General features: G+C 43.2%; 1 protein-coding gene across 4 annotated transcripts in view; it reads left to right on the forward strand.

Moving 5' to 3' along the window:
• Window positions 1-18,789, forward strand: part of SYNJ2BP (synaptojanin 2 binding protein) — a 51,757-nt gene that overhangs the window by 11,669 nt on the left and 21,299 nt on the right. For all 4 annotated transcript variants that reach the window (XM_055288978.2, XM_063644401.1, XM_055288976.2 and 1 more), the window contains exon 2: window positions 17,712-17,848. In XM_055288978.2, coding sequence (XP_055144953.1) covers window positions 17,712-17,848 — 137 coding nt within the window. The remainder of the gene's footprint in view (window positions 1-17,711; window positions 17,849-18,789) is intronic.

Below are 18,789 nucleotides of genomic sequence, written 5' to 3' on the forward strand. Positions count from 1 at the left end.
TTTGATATTGGCATTCTACCTTAGGACAGAAATTTATTATACATTTATTTCCCCATTATCATTCATTCATTCATTTATTTTTTTCCAGACATTCTACAACCTGTTTAAACCTTTAGTTTTGTCCTATACTGACTTTCTGATATTGGCATTCTACCTTAAGACAGAAATTTACATTTCCTTCTTTCTTATCATTGATTGATTTGATTGATTGACTGACAGGGTCTCACCCTGTCACACAACTTGAAGTACAGTGGCGTGATCACAGCTTACTGCAGCCTCATCCTCCCGGGCTTTGATGATCCTCTCACTTTAGCCTCCTGAATAGCTGGGACTACAGGCACACACTACCACACCCAGATAATTTTTTGTATTTTTTGTAGAGATGGGGTATTGCCATGTTGCCCAGGTTGATCTTGAACTCCTGTACTCAAGCAATCCACCCACCTCAGCCTCCCAAAGTGCTGGAATTACAGGCGTGAACCACTATATACCTGGCCCTCCTTATTTAATTTACATTTCTTTCCTCCTTATTGTGTCCACACAAAGTTACCATGTAAAGAAAAGTTATCTCTATTGTCAACTTTCTTCACATCTTTCTTTCTTTATATGCACTGTATTTAGAATTGTTTCTCTTGTATTCAGTAGTTTTAATTGTATATATTAACTATAACTTTAACTCTTAGTAACCCTAATTTCCGGTGAAGAACCTAGGAAGTAAGGTAATTTTGAACAGTTTCATACCAGTATTTGTAGATAGAACCATTTCATAATTTCTAGAAAGATAACCTTCTCAATCTGTTTATTAATAGATCTAAATATATTTAGCTTTTCTATACCATGTAAATGACTCATTTTATAATTATCTGTCACTTAATTTAGCATAACATGATTTTAAGTTTCTGAAAAGATTCTTAAAATTATGAAAAACTTGCTTATACACTTTTATACTATTTACATTCATTTAATTTATTCATTCTTAAAAGTTAGACTTGTATAGATCATTAAACAAAGCTGGCCGTCATCCCAAGTTATTTATTTTTTTGTGTTTGTCTTTAAGACAGGGTCTTGCCCTGTCACCTAGGCTGGAGTAGAGTGGTGCTATTATGGCTCACTCCAGGCCTACAGCAGTGCACCACCACGCCCTGCTAATATTTTTTTTATTTTTCATTTTTGTAGAGACAGGATCTTGCCATGTTGCTCAGGCTGGTCTTGAGCTCCTGGCCTTATGGATGTTAGCTACCATGCCTGGCCTCAAGTTATTTCTTTGTTAATAGTTTCCACAGCTTGTGAAACCCTGACTTTACATACATGCATATTTTGCTGATCAGAAGAAACAAATATTTTCATTAAACCAACAAAGTAGTCTTATTTTTGTGATGTGAACTAAAAGGCATTTGAGTTACTTTCTGTATTTCTGATAAAATACTTGATTTAAGTGCTTACCTTTAAAGCCATTTTGTTACTGGAAAGGGGTCCTGATCCAGACCCGATGAGACGGTTCTTGGATCTCATGCAAGAAAGAATTTGAGGCAAGTCCATAAAGTGAAAGCAAGTTTATTAAGAAAGTAAACACCTCTGCCCGGCTGCCCCATCTGGGAAGAAGTGAGGAGCACCTCTGCCCTGCCGCCCCGTCTGGGAAGAAGTGAGGAGCGTCTCTGCGCGGCCACCCCGTCTGGGAAGTGAGAAGCGCCTCTGCCCGGCCACCCATCGTCTGGGAAGTGAGGAGGACCTCTGCCCGGCCGCCCATTGTCTGGGATGTGAGGAGCGCCTCTGCCCGGCCGCCCCATCTGGGAAGTGAGGAGCGCCTCTGCCCGGCCGCCCATCGTCTGGGAAGTGAGGAGTGACTCTGCCTGGCCGCCCCGTCTGGGAAGAAGTGAGGAGCGTCTCTGCCCGGCCGCCCCGTCTGGGAAGTGAGGAGCGCCTCTGCCCGGCCACCCCGTCTGGGAAGAAGTGAGGAGCGCCTCTGCCCGGCCGCCCATCGTCTGGGAAGTGAGGAGCGCCTCTGCCCGGCCGCCCCGTCTGGAAAGTGAGGAGTGCCTCTGCCCAGCCGCCCCGTCTGGGATGTGAGGAGCGCCTCTGCCCGGCTGCCCCGTCTGGGAAGTGAGGAGCGCCTCTGCTCGGCCCCCCATCGTCTGGGATGTGAGGAGCGCCTCTGCCCGGCCCCCCATCGTCTGGGATGTGAGGAGCGCCTCTGCCCGGCCGCCCCGTCTGGAAAGTGAGGAGTGCCTCTGCCCAGCCGCCCCGTCTGGGATGTGAGGAGCGCCTCTGCCCGGCTGCCCCGTCTGGGAAGTGAGGAGCGCCTCTGCTCGGCCCCCCATCGTCTGGGATGTGAGGAGCGCCTCTGCCCGGCCCCCCATCGTCTGGGATGTGAGGAGCGCCTCTGCCCGGCCGCCCCATCTGGGAAGTGAGGAGCGCCTCTGCCCGGCCGCCCCGTCTGGGAAGAAGTGAGGAGCGCTTCTGCCCGGCCGCCCCGTCTGGGAAGAAGTGAGGAGCGTCTCTGCCCAGCCGCCCTGTCTGGGAAGAAGTGAGGAGCGCCTCTGCCTGGCCGCCCTGTCTGGGAGGATGTGAGGAGCGCCTCTGCCCATCCGCCCCGTCTGGGAGGATGTGAAGAGCGTCTCTGCCCGGCCGCCCCGTCTGGGAAGAAGTGAGGAGAGCCTCTGCCCGGCCGCCCATCATCTGGGAAGTGAGGAGCGCCTCTGCCCGGCCGCCCCGTCTAGGAAGTGAGGAGCGCCTCTGCCCGGCTGCCCCGTCTGGGATGTGGGGAGCACCTCTGCGCGGCCGCCCCTTCTGGGAGGTCTACCACGAAGGCCAGACGCAATGTGGGGGCTGGACGTGGTGGCTCACGCCTGTAGCCGCAGCACTCTGGGAGGCCGAGGCGGGTTGATGACTTGAGGCTAGGAGTTAGAGACCAGCCTGGCCAACATGGCGAAACATGAAAAATACAACAGACAAACCAACCAACCAACTCAGTGACAACAAAACAGGTCTACCCTGGAGTCATACTCTAATTTTTTCTATTTTCCTCCCTTTCTGATCCTTTATCCCACTTGCTTTTTCTTCCTCTTCCTTCTCCTTCTTCTTTGTCAAATAGAGGATTGAGTTATTATCATTGATCCATACAAAGTCCCTCTCTCATTTATTTTCTTTAATTCCCACCCCCCCATTTCTATTCCCCGTCTTCCCATGTGCAACCTTCCTAATATGCTTGATATGCATCTTTTTGTTTGTATGTATTTTTAGAAAATGTTTATTGTTTTGTGTGCAAAAAAAAATTAATAAAAAAGGAAAAAAAAAGAAAGTAAGCAAATAAAATAATGACTAATCCATAGGCAGAGCAGCCCCGAGAGCTGCTGGTTGCCCATTTTTGTGGCTATTTCTTGATGATATGCTAAACAAGGGGTGGATTATTTATGCCTCCCCCTTTTAGACCATATAGGGTAATTTCCTGACATTGCCATGGCATTTGTCAACTGTCTTGGCGCTGGTGGGAGTGTAGCAGTGAGGACCACCAGAGGTCACTCTCATCACCATCTCGGTTTTGGTGGGTTTTGGCCGGCTTCTTTACGGCAACCTGTTTTATCAGCAAGGTTTTCATGACCTGTATCTCGTGTCAACCTTCTTTCTCACACTGTGACTAAGAATCCCTTAACTTACTGGGAATGCAGCTCAGCAGGGCTTAGCCTTATCTTACCTAGCTCCTGTTCAAGATGGAGTTGCTGTGGTTTAAACGCCTCTGACAAATTCATTAGAATGTTTTCATGTATTTTGGTGGTGAAATATCACATACACATGACACATAAACATAGAGACATACAGACACAGAGACAGAAACAGATCTTATAGCTTTATAAGATTCTTCATTTGCCAGTTTGCAAATAATCTCTCCCTGTTTAGACTACCAGTTCCTTGATTACTTATTCCATTGCCCTAAACAGTTGTTTAGCTAGGTAACCCTAAATTGCAAACATTACTCTTAGGTGAAAATTGATACCCCCAGAGGCACAGAACTTATATCTGTATACCATTATTTGCTGAAACAAAAAGAATCAGTCAAGATAAAATTGCCAGGAAAAGTATCTTTAAGCATAGGTAAGGTTTGTTATGTAAACTTTAAGCCAGTGTCTTTTCCATTGTAAAAATTTCTAGCTGCTTGGGTATAGGGGGATGTCCTTACAAATGGAGATTTCCTTTATAGAAGTAAATTTATTTTACATAGAGTTTCAAAGTAGCCAGCTAAGTGCCAGAAAGTTGTATTTTGGAGACTAATCTTGTTAGATACTTAGTTCGTTTCTTGATTAGATTACTGACTTCAAAGTTGAGCCCTTTCATGAATGGGACCAGGAAAGTATTTGCAGTTTCCAGGGCCTAATACATATACATTTTAAAAATTTCTTTCTTTCTTTCTTTTTTTTTTTTTTTTTAAAGCAGGCTCTCATTATGTTACCCAGGCTGGTCTTGAGCTCCTGGACCCAAGTGATCCTCCCACCTCAGCCTCCCTGGGACTACAGGTGCACTACCTGTTGTCCCAGTGAGGACTGCCTCAGGGCCTGATATTAAGTGTCTAAAAGCCAGGCAGATTTGCAGGGCAGTGTATCTGGATCTTTAAAAATCAAGGAAACCACTTTTACAGTGAATCTTGGGTCTCCACAAAGAGCAAAATGCCATGTTACTAGGCCACACAAACCTCCACAGTGCACCTCACTACAAAGACATTAAGCCACATCTTTCTTACCTAAATGTTTAAAAAAAAAAAAAAATGAGTAGCTGCCTGTAGTAACAACCATTCACCATAAACAACTGCTGTTAGTCACCTCCAGTACTGTAGCTCTTGTCAGTGACTTACCAGCCGTAACATACACAAAGGTCTCTCTCACAGTACAGAGTAGTCTCTGGTACTCTCAAAAGCCAACAAGTAATGCAGTATGGAAGAGAGCAGAGTTTTAGACTTGAGAGGAACCTGTCCATGACTTTTCAGACTCCACAAGAAGACAGAATACCCCAAAAGGAGTGAATGGTGTGTTTTTTCTGTGTTCCTTGAGGGGTCTGAGTCGTTAGAAGTCTCCTTTAGATTTCTTCCTATGGTATCAAAATAGCAAAAGGAAGGAGGAGCAGAGTGGAAAGAAATAGAACAAGTTTAGCCAGGAACAGTGGCTCATGCTTGTAAGCCTAACTTTTTGGGAGGTGGAGGTGGGAGGATCAAACTCCTGGCCTGAAGTGATCCTCTCTCCTTGGCCTCCCAAAGTGCTAGGATTACAGGTGTGAGCCGCCATGCCCAGCCCTAAGTAAGCTGACTTCTGACCAGAGAACTCTAAAAAATAATCTTTTCAAATCTCTTATTATCAGATTTTAACCAAGACTATTATAAAGTAGGTCTCTCATTCAGTTTGTATGGTTCTAAAACCAGCTTTTTTTCCCCCCTCTTGTGCTTGCAAATGAATTATTTTATACATTTCAGAGGATCTCTGTTTTGGCCGTTTCTGCTTATGACCATCCCAAGTTAGGTGGGTCCACTTTCCTAGATATTTATAAGAGGGTGTCCCATAAGTGTTATATATAAGTCATGCTGGTGTTTCTAAAAAGAGCACTTGAATTTTGAAGCTTAATTTTTCATAATTTACGGACTTTTCAAAAGTCATAGACTGCTTCTTTGGCTTTTGAAAATTCTTCAACTTGCCTGCTTTACAGTTTGGTAAGGCTGGGGAACATATGCCACACCCCTAGCTATGTTAGAAATACACCTTATCTGCATCTAAGTAAATAATTAAAATAACTTAACAGATTTTTCATCAAAATTAAAAATTGCTAACAGTTACCATTATAACATGTAATTGAAACTACTGAAAATAGATTTACGTGCAAGATGTGTAAAGAATGTAAAACGTGTCTTTAGTAAAAAAGTATAAGAAGGCATGGGAATATACATTTTTGCCTAGTTTAGGGGGTTAAACGATTGTTTTAAATTAGATAAGATAAAGCTAAAGGTTTAAACAAGTTGTGGAAGATTTGTAAAGGTTAATCTTAAAATTCTGTGTGGGAATACTAAACTCAAAAGGGTATTGTTTGTTTTTTTTTTTTTTATAAAGTAAACTTTGGAATAAAACCACAAGGGTTTCTAAAGGCACTGTTCTACTCTTTAACAAAAATTTGTAAAGGGATTGTCAAGATAAAGATAGGGTTTAGTCTTCTTCAGGTTATATTTGGGTGAATAATACTGGTGTATGTTCCAAAATTGTATGGGACTTCAAAAATCCAAATGTCTGAGTATATGCTGTCAATCATAATTAGGGTTATCGTATTGGGTTATTGTAATCCACAGAGATGACCAAATTTCTTAGTCATTTGTGTTTTTGAATGAAATGACCCTAGGATGTTTTGGCATTCACAGACAATTGTTGTCTTGTTTTGATCCTCTTCAAAAGATGGATTATAGTCCTTGAGTACCGGTTTCTGATAACCTTGGAGATTGTGAACAGGAGTTGACTGAGTGATCTGAACTAATGGAAGACTGAAATAATCCTTTTTGACTTTTTGCTTGGAACATTGCTGATCATTTGTTTTGTATTTCAGAGTCAAGGAAACTTTTCTCTTTTTTGCAGCTTTTGACAATTGTAGGGGTGAACCAACCAGTGATCTCTGACTGCAGCTCAAAAGAAATAAAAGGGGTGGGCTGTCAAACTCCAAATGGTCATGGAAATGGAGCCTCGGATGATGGCTCCCTTTTACTGGGGACCCTTAGATAGGACCCTGAGAGAAAACCTGCTGTTTTCCCCAAAACAACAACCATCAGCATGAAGCTGACCCTTAGATAGGATCCTGAGAGAACATCTCCTGTTTTCCACAAAACAACACCCTCTGTCAGCATGAAGCAGTTAAGAGCAGTCATCGTCCCTATCTTAACAGCAGTTAGATGTTCCTCTTCAGAGGGGGAATTGATGGCAGTGCCATCACACTGGCTGCAGCGGGGAGGCGTGGGTGGTGGCAGCAGGAGCGGCTGCGGGAGCAGCAATGGCAGTGGTGGGTCCCCTATGCCTTGTGTCCCTGAGGCAGCCAACTGTGTGTCCCCCACCCTCATATGGCCAGGTGGGACCCATCCCCAGGTCCAGAGCCTCTGTTGATCCAGACCCTGGCCCTGCATTGCCACTCTTGCCTGCTGCCACTACAGGGAGAGCGTGGGGAGGAGGCAGGGCTGGGCCCGGGGCAGTGCCTTGCTCCATGGAGCCAGCGGGAACCAGGGACAAGCAGGAACCCCACTGGAGCCTGCTGCCCTGGGGACTGCGCTATGGGGCCAGGCCGAGATGTGCGCCAGCAGGTGAGCAGTGCCGTTGAGCAGAGAGAGACCCTGAGGCCATGGTGGGCCTGGGGCAGTGCCATGCTTCTACACAGAGCATGGGGGCTGGGCCAGGGGTGCAGAGCTGGGGCTGCACTTTGGGGCCCCAGGGTGGGAAGTGGGAGCAGTGCCTGCTTTGGGGACCTGGCCAGCGGAGCACCCACCAAACCCACCCACCAAAGGCACTGCAGTGGGTTCTTACACCTTGGGAGCAGCCTCCGCGGGGCCGCATCCCCGGGGTCCGCCCTGCATCAGGGTGACTTCGAGCCTGACACTCGTGATGGCCAGGCCTGGGGCCCACTATCTACTCCTGGAGGCCCCCTACAGGCAGGGCTGTGAGCCAAGCTACAGGGAGTCCCAGGCCACCCCTCAGCGCCAGGGCGACGGCAGGAGCTTGTGGTGATGTCAGTCCTGTTCTGAATATTGGCCCCGGCCCAGCGAGGACCTGCAGCCCCCACCCCAGGCTGTGAGGAGGCACAGCTAGTGCTGGCTGCACACTTCATGGAGCAGATGAGAGCTCTGCCTTCCCAGGTGCAAAGACCTAGGCATTTCTGCACTCTTCACCCTCAGGGGCCCAGGAAGGTTCCCCCTGCGCCCACAGGCTCAGGGGTGTCTTTTCCTGCTGCCTGGCCTCTCCCTGCTCCCAGTGACTGCTCCGATCTCAGTGCAGCGTTTGGGCCAACCTGAGTGCTGTCAAAGCCCGGCCCAGTGTGCACACACTTAGGGCAGTGCTGACACGCCAGCCCCCTGCTGCCTCGGCCCCCTCTGGACTTTGGGCGCCAACAAGCATGAGGGGAATCCTGGAGGTGCTGAGGGCAGCTCAGCACTGGCCTGCAGGTGCCCCTTGGCACAAGCAGCCTGGTTGCCATGGATGGTGGCAGGAGGCAGACAGTCTCCTGGGTGGAAGGGGATTGGTCCCTGGTGAGGCCCCACTTTCAGGCCAAGGTGGGCCTGAAGGCTGGGGGCTGGGCTGCCAGTCCCACAGACTGGAATGGGTACTTGTGCCTTTTCTGGGCTGTCCATGGCTGCCTGTGGACCAGTTGGCACACACTTCTGCTCTGAGGCCCATAAATGTCCCAGGTTCAGCCACAGCAGAGAAGATGGGATGACCAGCTCCAGAGAGGAGCTACCCTCTCTGCTGAGAACTGAGTACTTGTTGAGATGACCTGCCTACAGAGAGGAGCTACCCTCTCTGCTGAGAGTTGACCACTCACTGGGATGACCTCCCTAGCAGAGAAGAGCTACTCTCTCTGCTAGGAGCCGAACACTCATCAGGACACCCTGGATGCTGAAAGGAGCTGCCCCCCTGCAGGTCCCCTCTGAGCTATTCTGTCACTCAGTAAAGCTCCCCTTTGTCTTGCTGACACTCCACTTGTCTGTGTATCTCATTCTTCCTGGTTGCTGGACAAGAACTCAGGATCCATCGAATGGCGAGGCTAAAAGAGCTGTAACACAGTCAGGGCTGAGACATGCCCCTTGCTTGCTACATTGCGGGTGAAGAGAAAGAGAGAAGAGCTGCAACCCTTCATGGATCTGAGACCTGGGAGCTCCCTGAGCCAGGGCTGTGACTTTCTCCTTGGGACCCTACGGTTCCTGGCATCTCTAAGCTTCCAGATGCCATCGTGTTCCCCAGTGCCAGCTGTAGAAGCTGTTCACGCTACGCCTGGTCCAGCTGTAGCCTTGCAGAGAGCCGGCACCTGGAGCTGCCCACCCTGCTGCAGCAGCCACACAGAGGTCTCCTGCCAGAAAAGCGACACCCCAAAGTTCCCGTAACAAAGCAACAGAGTGCCAAAATGTATCAAGCAAATGTTGAAAAATTGATCTGGAGAAGTAGACCATTTTATAATAATAGTTAGACCTCAGTATCCTCATTTTCAGTAATGGATAGGACAACCAACAGAAAATCAATAAGGAAAGAGAAGATTTGAACAACACTATAAACAAATTAGACCTAACAGGCATATATATATATAGAACACATCATCAAATAACAGCAGAGTACACATTTTTAACATATGGTGTTTGGAAAACTGTATATTCATATGCAGAAGTATGTGAAAGTTGGATTTTTGCCTTAACATTATGTACAAAAATTAACTAGAAATTTATTAACTACCTAAATGTAAGAGCTAAAACCATAAAACTCTTAGAAGAATGGAAAAAGCTTCAATACCTTCGATTTGGCTATGATTTCTTGGATGTGATACCAAAAGCACAGGCAACAAAACAAAAAATAAACCGGGCTTCATTAAAAGTAAAAAATTTTGTGTTTCAAAGGACACTATGAGGAGAGTTAAAGATAGCCCACAGAATGGGAGATAGTATTTGCCAATTATATATTTGCTAAGAAGTTAATATCCAGCATATATAAAGAACTTTTACAGCTTAGTGACAGAAAACAACCCAATTCGAAAATGAGCAAAGGACCTGAGTAGACATTTCTCCAAAGAAGGTAATCCAAATGGCCAATGGCCAATAAGCACATGAAAAAAATATTTAACATCACTAGCTATTAGGGAAATGCAAATCAAAACCACAATTGGTTACCACTTCACACCCATTAGGATGACTATTTTATATATATATATATATATATATATACACACACACACACACGCATACATACATACACACATATCATTGGGGTAGCTGTGCATTGCTTGTGAGGATGTAAAATGGTGCAGCCACTGTGGAAAACAGTTTGTCACCTCCTCAAATTATTAAATATATAATTACCATGTGATTCTGCAATTCCACTCCTAGGTATATACCCAAAAGAATTGCAGGAAGGGGCCGGGCGCGGTGGCTCATGCCTGTAATCCCAGCACTTTGGGAGGCTAAGGCGGGCGGATCATGAGGTCAAGAGATTGAGACCATCCTGGCTAACACGGTGAAACCCCATCTCTACTAAAAATACCAAAAATTAGCCGGGAGTAATGGCAGGCGCTTGTAATCCCAGCTACTCGGGAGGCTGAGGCAGGTCAATGAGTGAACCTGGGAGGCGGAGCTTGTAGTGAGCGGAGATCGCACCACTGCACTTCAGCCTGGGTGACAGAGCAAGACTCCATCTCAAAAAATAAAAAGAATTGCAGGAAGGAACTCAAAACAGTATTTGTACGCCAATGTTCATAGCAGCCAAAATGTGGAAACAACGCAAATATCCTCTGACAGATGAATAGGTAAATAAAATGTGGTATGTACATACAAAAGATTATAATTCAGCCTTAAAAAAAGAATGAAATTCTGAAATGTGCTACAATGTGAATGAACCTTGAAGACATTATGCTAGGCAATATAAACAAGACACAGAATAACAAATATTGTGTGATTCTACTTATATGGGATACCTAGAATACACAAATTAATATAGATAGTATAACAGATGTTGTCAGGGGTTGGGGGAGGGGAGAATAAGGAGCTATTTTTTAGTGGGTATAGAGTTTTTATTTGAAGAAAAAGTTCCAGATATAGGTGGTGGTGATGATTGTACGACATTGTGAAGGTACTTAATGCCACTGAATTATGCATTTAAAAATGGGTAAAATGTTAAATTTTATGTTGTTTATTTTACCATGATATAGATAAAGACAGACAGGGGGGTTGTGTATCCAATGGAGTTTGATTGATGTCTGGGAGAATATTAGTCGGATTGATCTTGGGAAAGAAAAGGGAAAATAGGGTGTTTGTTACTTTAGTCTTCATAACTCAACAAGTGGCTATAATCCTTGGTGTTAATGAACTATTTTGTTTCATTTTAATTATGTCCAGAATTGTTATTTCTAGAATAACAGGTTAACATTGATCATTTACTTTATAACTTTTAGATTTTGTAGATAAGAATCTGAATGAAATGAAGGGCTTTTCCTTTTCTGGTCTGAAGGTAAATAATAGGAACCTTGACAACAGTTACAGAACTCTGTAATGGTGAATTATTCCTCTAGAATATGTTACCCTTGGGGACTGTTCTACAACCATTACCCCAGCATTGCTTGTTCAGAGCCAGCCTGGAGACCAGTTAGCTCCTGAGGTAGCCAGCAATGCTTAGAAGACTTTTTCTTAAAGCAGTTTATGTTTTCTGCAAAGATGTATTGTAGCAAAATGGTTAAAAATTCATGCTTTGGAATCACACAGCCTGACTTAAGTCTTGGCTTTGCAAAGAGCTGTGTGACGTTTTTGTAAAGTTGCTTAATCTGTCCATGCCTCACCTTTTAAACTCTTTGAAAAATGAGTACTTGTGTTTGTCAAGAAGATTAAATGAGATAATATATATAAAGTACATAGCATATTATTTGGCACATAATAAGGTCTTGGTAAACATTAGCTGTTGCTTCTGCCATTGCTCTTTTAAACAGGCTTAGGGTCCAGACCTATAATCAGGAGTTCAAAAGAAGATATTTCTTGTTTAACTTTCCAAGGTTCTTCTATTAGGCACACTTTCTTTCTCTCTTAATCCTATAGTGGTGTCATTCTTATGCTACCTTTACTATTTTGCGTTTAGACTGCAAAATAGACATCCAGCAACCCATTTTAATCTTGCCATATTTTAAAATTTGTTGGCACATTATAACCAGAGCTCATTAAGCTCTTCATTCATTCACTAAAAAAAAAAAAAAAAAAAGTTGATTCCCAGTCTTTTTTCTTCCTCCCTCTCCCCTCAACTCCTTTTGGACCTTTAATGATAAGAGCTGAATTAATTATACCCTTTAGCTCTAAAGTACACTGTTATCATCAGTGTGTTCCTCTCAGGTTTTTTTTTAACCCTTCATACCTAAACCCTATCCTGTATCTTTTTCCCCATAAGTACCCACTCTAACATGTCTTTATATTTCTTTAAATGTGCATGCATTTTTGTAAATAGGTAATATTTGTGTGTATGTTTTTATTTATAGGGAGGTGTTGTGTTATGAATATGAACATTACATTTTAAAACTCCATGTTTCTTTTTACATTTTTATATTTTTACAAGCCTGGTTACCTTGTAAATAGCTGTAATAGGTTTCTGTCTCATGGGTGGTCAGACTTTTCCTGTGAGTTAATGAAAAACTAAGAATATATTATTAAGGATCTTTTTTTTTTCGTTTGGTTTCAAATCTTTTTTTTTTTTTAATTTTACTTTAAGTTCTGGGATACATGTGCTGAACGTACAGGTTTGTTACATAGGTATACATGTGCCATGGTGGTTTCCTGCACTATCAACCCGTTATCTAGGTTTTAAGCTCTGCATGCATTAGGTATTTGTCCTAATGCTCTCCTTCCCCTTACCCCCCACCCCCTGACAGGCCCTGGTGTATGATGTTCCCTTCCCTGTGTCCATGTGTTCTCATTGTTCGGCTCCCACTTATGAGTGAGAACATGCAGTGTTTGGTTTTCTGTTTCTGTGTTAGTTTGCTGAGGATGATGGTTTCCAGCTTCATCCATATCCCTGCAAAGGACATGAACTCATTCTTTTTTATGGCTGCATAGTATTCCGTGATGTATATGTGCCAATTTTCTTTATCCAGTCTGTCATTGATAGGCATTTGGGTTGGTTCCAAGTCTTTGCTATTGTAAACAGTGATGCAGTAAACATACGTGTGCCTGTGTGTTTATAGTAGAATGATTTGTAATCCTTTGGGTATATACCCAGTAATGGGATTGCTGGGTCAAATGGTATTTCTGCTTCTAGATCCTGGAGGAATCTCCACACTGTCTTTCAATCATGGTTGAACTAATTTACAGTCCCACCAACAGTGTAAAAGTGTTCCCATTTCTCCACATCCTCGCCAGCATCTGTTGTTTGCAGACTTTTTAATGATCGCCATTCCAATTGGCATGAGATGGCATCTCTTTTGATTTGCATTTCACTAATGACCAGTGATGATGAGCTTTTCTTTATATGTTGTTGGCCGCATAAATGTCTTCTTTTGAGAAGTGTCTGTTTATATCCTTTGCCCACTTTTTGATGGGGTTGTTTGTTTTTTCCTTGTAAATTTGTTTAAGTTCCTTGTAGATTCTGGATATTAGCCCTTTGTCAGATGGATAGATTGCAAAAATTTTCTCCCATTTTATAGGTTACCTGTTCACTCTGATGATAGTTTCTTTTGCTGAAGAAAAGCTCTTTAATTTAATTGATCCCATTTGTCAATTTTGGCTTTTGTGGCAATTCCTTTTGGGATATGTGGTCACCCTACTTATGCAAGACTTTTCTGGGCCATAGCCAATAATTAGCAAGATACGTATTGAATAGCCTTTCCCTTTCTGGTGGTTTCCAACTGGCATCTGTTTCAATTGGTTGGTCCATATGCTGGATGATTGCCGCAGAGTTTAGATATCATACTTGCTAGAATCTACTCTTAAGGGGGATTTCTAGGTCACATGCCATAGACATGCTTAATTAGTTTGAGTTCCTGTTTATAGATGGGTGGAATTTTAAAACTGTCTTCCCATTTTTTAGGAGATTTTGCATTTCTAATGTATATTTATTCATCCTTTCTCTGTCAAACTATCTAGTTTGGAGCTTTAGCAGCCATTAATTTATTGACAACTACTCCTAGCACCTTATCCCAATAGAGCAACTACTATGTAGTTTATGAAGTTTTTTTTTTCATATTTTATGTTATTGGCCCCTAACACTTAACCACTGAGGTAGAGAGGGCAGAATTTGTAGAATATGCAGATATTCTACAATATCTAAAAGGGACAGGGTAAAGGATAAATTTTGGTTTGTGGTTAAAATAGGAACTGTCCAGGTTAGCTTTATGTCTTCCTCAGAGTATAACATAATGCCTAACACATAGTAAATGATGATTTGCTTCAGCAATATCTTAAAGGGACAGGAAAAAGGAAAAATTCCAGTTTGTGATCAAAGCAGGGAGTGTGCAGTTTAACTTTATGTCCTCCTCGGATAATAACACAACATCTTACACATAAGATTCAATCAGTAATTTTTACTGAGCAAGTGAACTGGGGATTATGTAGGTATCCGTACAGCCCAGGTTCAGTTGGTCATGCCACTACTCAATGCTGTGGTGACTGTTTTATTGCAGCAATGCTTTGGCTTATAGATACACCCAGTTCTGTAAATACTCTGGCTGAACAAAGGGCTTCAGGTCAGTGCAGGAGTTCTCAGGTTAAATAGTTTGGTTCATTTACAACAGAAGTAGCAACGGGTTATAAATGTACCTGTATAATATGACTTCGATGGGGTGTGTAGTAGATGGCTCTTGTTTGTTTATGGTAAAATTTCTTCTACTCTTCCTTTTTTTTCTGCAGTTAGCTTTGAATAACCAGTAGCAAAGTTCTTTCTCTTGCTAACTACTATGTTGCATTCAGCTGCTTAACATTTGCTTCCTGTTCCCAAGATCACCAGAGGCAACTGTAGTCTTTGATGAGGATGTTGGATTTCTGCGAAAGATTTTCTCTACATAGTTTGTTCCAGCTTGGGAGAGGCGGGTTGGCCTTGGCCTCCTTGTTCAAAGCTGTCACAGTTTTGAAGTCATTTCAAAACCTTCGATAATCTTGTTCCATCTACTTTTCCACCTTATCTTAAATTTCTGTACCGTCTCCAATACTTCCTACCTTCTATGATACAAATTGAGGGTGCTCTAAGAAAATCATTTAGTAAGTTAAGCTACTATTTTTAATACCCAGCCCTTCAATGAAGTTAAAATAGCATCTTCCAGAAGTAGCACCTTCTTATTTATTTAGAGAATAGGGTCTTGCTATGTTGCCCAGCCAGGTCACATACTCCAGAAGTAGCACTTTCTATTATGTATATTATTTTAGGGAATAAATTATTTATATTCTCTAGCTGCAGAGATTTTATGCACAAGGTATGCTTTTTATTTATTTTATTTTATTTTTGAGATGGGGTCTCACTCTGTCACCCTGGCTGGAGTGCAGTGACACAATCTTGGCTCACTGAAACCTCTGCCTCCCAGGGTCAAGTGATCCTCCTACCTCAGCCTCCTGAGGTTGGTCATGTACCACCACGCCTGTCTAATTTTTTGTATTTTTGGTAAAGACGGGGTTTCACCACATTGCCCAGGCTGGTCTCGAACTCCTGAGCTCAAGTGATCCACCCAGCTCAAGTGATCCACCCACCTTGGCCTCCCAAAGTGCTGGGATTATAGGTGTGAGCCACCATGCCTGACTAAGGTATGCTTTTTAACTTTAATGTTTCCTCTTGTGTCTTTGTTTGGTCATGTTTTTCTTTAAATTACAAATTGATTTGCTAATGCTTATGTTAATACTGTGAGCTTCAGGTGTAAGCTTTTCTCCCACCAATGGGGAGAACTTTCAGAAAGCCCACATATGTCTGTTTTTTTTTTTTTTTTTTTTTTTTTTTTGAGACAGAGTCTTGCTCTGTTGCCCAGGCTAGAGTGCAGTGGCGCAATCTCGGCTCACTGCAAGCTCCACCTCCCAGGTTCACGCCATTCTCCTGCCTCAGCCTCCCGAGTAGCTGGGACTACAGGTGCCCGTCACCTGGCCCGCCACCATGCCCAGGTGATTTTTTGTATTTTTAGTAGAGACGGCGTTTCACTGTGTTAGCCAGGATGGTCTCGATCTCCTGACCTTGTGATCCGCCTGCCTTGGCCTCCCAAAGTGCTGGGATTACAGGCGTGAGCCACCACGCCCGGCCCCCTGCATATGTCTCTTTAAGTGTCTTTTCTGTTGAGAATAGTGTAGGCTGGTGATTATGGTTATTCCTTCCAATTGCACTACCAGATTTTTGGTTCGTTTCCAAACTATCTCCTTTGTCTTACACTGTGGCCCTGACTTCTACCAGTAGCTGACATTAAGAAAGCCCTAGAGAAGTTCCTTTTTCCTTTTTTTTTTTTTTATGCATAGGTAAAATCCCTTCATAACAATGGTTTCTGTACAGTGAAATCCTTTCCAGCACTTAGTCATTGGTCCATGGAAATAGCACTTTGATACTCAGTTTTCTTTCCTTCTCTTTTTTCTTTCTTTTAATATTTTGTTTTACTGTGGTAGGAACACTTAATGTGAGATCTACTCCGAACAGATTTTTCAGTGTACAATATAGTATTATCTATAGGCACAATGTTGTACAGCAGATCTCTAGAACTTAATTCATCTTGCATAACTAAAATTATATGCATTTAAAATAGTCAAACTCATAAAAACAAATATTAGAATGGTGGTTTCCAAGGACTTAGGGAAGAGGAATTGGGGAGTTGCTAATCAACGAGTAGTCAGTTTTTTCTACAGTGAATAAAACTTGTCAATTACTATGCCCAAGTATAGATTGAGTAGCCCAAATCCAAAAATCTGAAATTTGAAATGCTTCCAACTCCAAAACTTTTTAAGGGCCAACATGACGTTCAAAGGAAATGCTCATTGAAGCATTGCAGATTTCAGATTTTTGGATTAGGGATATTCAACTGGTAAGTTTAATTCAGATATTCCAAAATCCCCCAAATTCAAAATTCAAAACACATTTGGTCCTAAGCATTTTGGATAAGGGATACTCAACCTATATATGGTTGTACTTGAAGTAGCAAAAGAAAGGAGAGTAAATTTGGTGATTTAGTCCTACCATGAAATAGCAGTTACCTTTCTGGTTCTGAGGTTTCTCCGCCAATACCTACACCACTGCCTCCACCAACCAAAATAGAAAAAAAAATGAAACTCTCAAGAGATTTTTCCAAAGCACTATCATACATAAATTCTCCAGAAGCTTGGGAGAAGGAAAGTGTGGAAGGGAAGGTATGGTTAGAAATCTGTCACACTAAATTAGGAACAGTTCATTTGATAATTGGTAAAAATGTATAGCTTCTTCTGATGAACACAACTAACCCTGCTGTAGTAATATCAGGAATGTCAGGAATTGGGTCCTTTGAATACCATCAACAGGATCAAAATTAAATGTGAGTAGAAGAACTTACATCTAGGCTGGGCATGGTGGCTCACACCTGTAATCTTGGAACTTTGGGAGGCCAAGGCAATAGTGATTGCTTGAGGCCAGGAGTTCATAACCAGCCTGGGCAACTGAGCTATGAACTCCTGAGTAGCTGGGATTACAGGCGCCCACCACTATGCCCACTAGCAAGACTCTCAAACAAAAAAAGAAAGAATGAACTTAGAGTAATCACCATTATTCTTTAAGTTCTATATAGATCTTTCTTTATATATTCAACAAAACAGCTGGATCACTGTGTTTATATTTTCAGTTGTGCCTCATTTGAGTGAGCAACTCAATATTCTTGATATTGCTGACCTTGTTCATGACCATTCACCAGCTCCATCACAGGCTGACTCGCCAGCGTCTCCTCTCCATCAGCCTTTCCTCCCCAGTAGGCTTTCCCTCCCTTTCTCCCCATCTTCTCTAATCTCTCTCTTTCTTCTTCACCCCCATCTTTTTACTCCTCCATGATTTTCTCAGGGCTGGGCTTCAACATCGTCGGTGGGACAGATCAGCAGTATGTCTCCAACGACAGTGGCATCTACGTCAGCCGCATCAAAGAGAATGGGGCTGCAGCCCTGGATGGGCGGCTCCAGGAGGGTGATAAGATCCTTTCGGTGAGAATGGGCTTCGGCCTCCTTCACTGTCCTTTGCTCCCTAAGCCCTAGGTCCTACCCCTATCCCTTTTCCTTGAGAAGATTTGGATCTGGAAATATACAGGTTGTAGGTTGAATGGGGACAACTTTGATCAGTCACTCTTTCCAACCCTATCATTGAGCATGGAGGGCAATATTATGCTCACCTGATAGATGAGAATGTGAAGCCCAGAATGTGAAGTTACTTGTTTAAAAAGCACAAGGCAGGAAGCAGCGAGGGACTCATATGGGGAAAATAGATTTAAAATCCACAAATTTTGTCTTTCATCCATTACTTTATCACCTCCTTTTGTTGATTAAAACACTAATGTGTATCTTCCTTTGGGGAAATGTCAGCCCTTATAATTGGATTTAACTTCAAAAAACAGAAGGAAGGTTGGAATTAAGTGTCCTTTTCAGACTCAGAACCCTTTTTCACCCATTATTAACATGAAAATTTGGAATGCAGTTGATTTGGGTATCTGTCCACTGTGTTCCCGTTTCATCCTGCTAATGTCTGTACGAAGACATACTACATGGTAATTATTAATCTTATTATTTTCCAGAATATTTCCTCAAGGGCAGTGACAAGATCCCTTTTTTTTTTGAAATAGAGTCTTGCTCTGTCACCCAGGCTGGAGTACAAGGTCGTAATCTTGGCTCACCGCAACCTCTGCCTCCCGAGTTCAAGCGATTCTCCTGCCTCAGCCTCCTGAGTAGCTGGGACTACAGGCCCCTGCCACTACGCCCAGCTAATTTTTTGTATTTTTAGTATAGACAGGGTTTCACCATGTTGGCTAGGCTGGTCTCGAACTCCTGATCTCATGATTCGCCCGCCTCAGCCTCCCAAAGTGCTGGGATTACAGGCGTGAGCCACCGGGCCCGGCCTAAGATCTTTTTTTAACCTTTTGAATCATAGCACA

This window comes from Symphalangus syndactylus, chromosome 8 (assembly GCF_028878055.3).
Source record: "Symphalangus syndactylus isolate Jambi chromosome 8, NHGRI_mSymSyn1-v2.1_pri, whole genome shotgun sequence".
Classification (NCBI taxonomy): Eukaryota; Metazoa; Chordata; class Mammalia; order Primates; family Hylobatidae; genus Symphalangus; species Symphalangus syndactylus.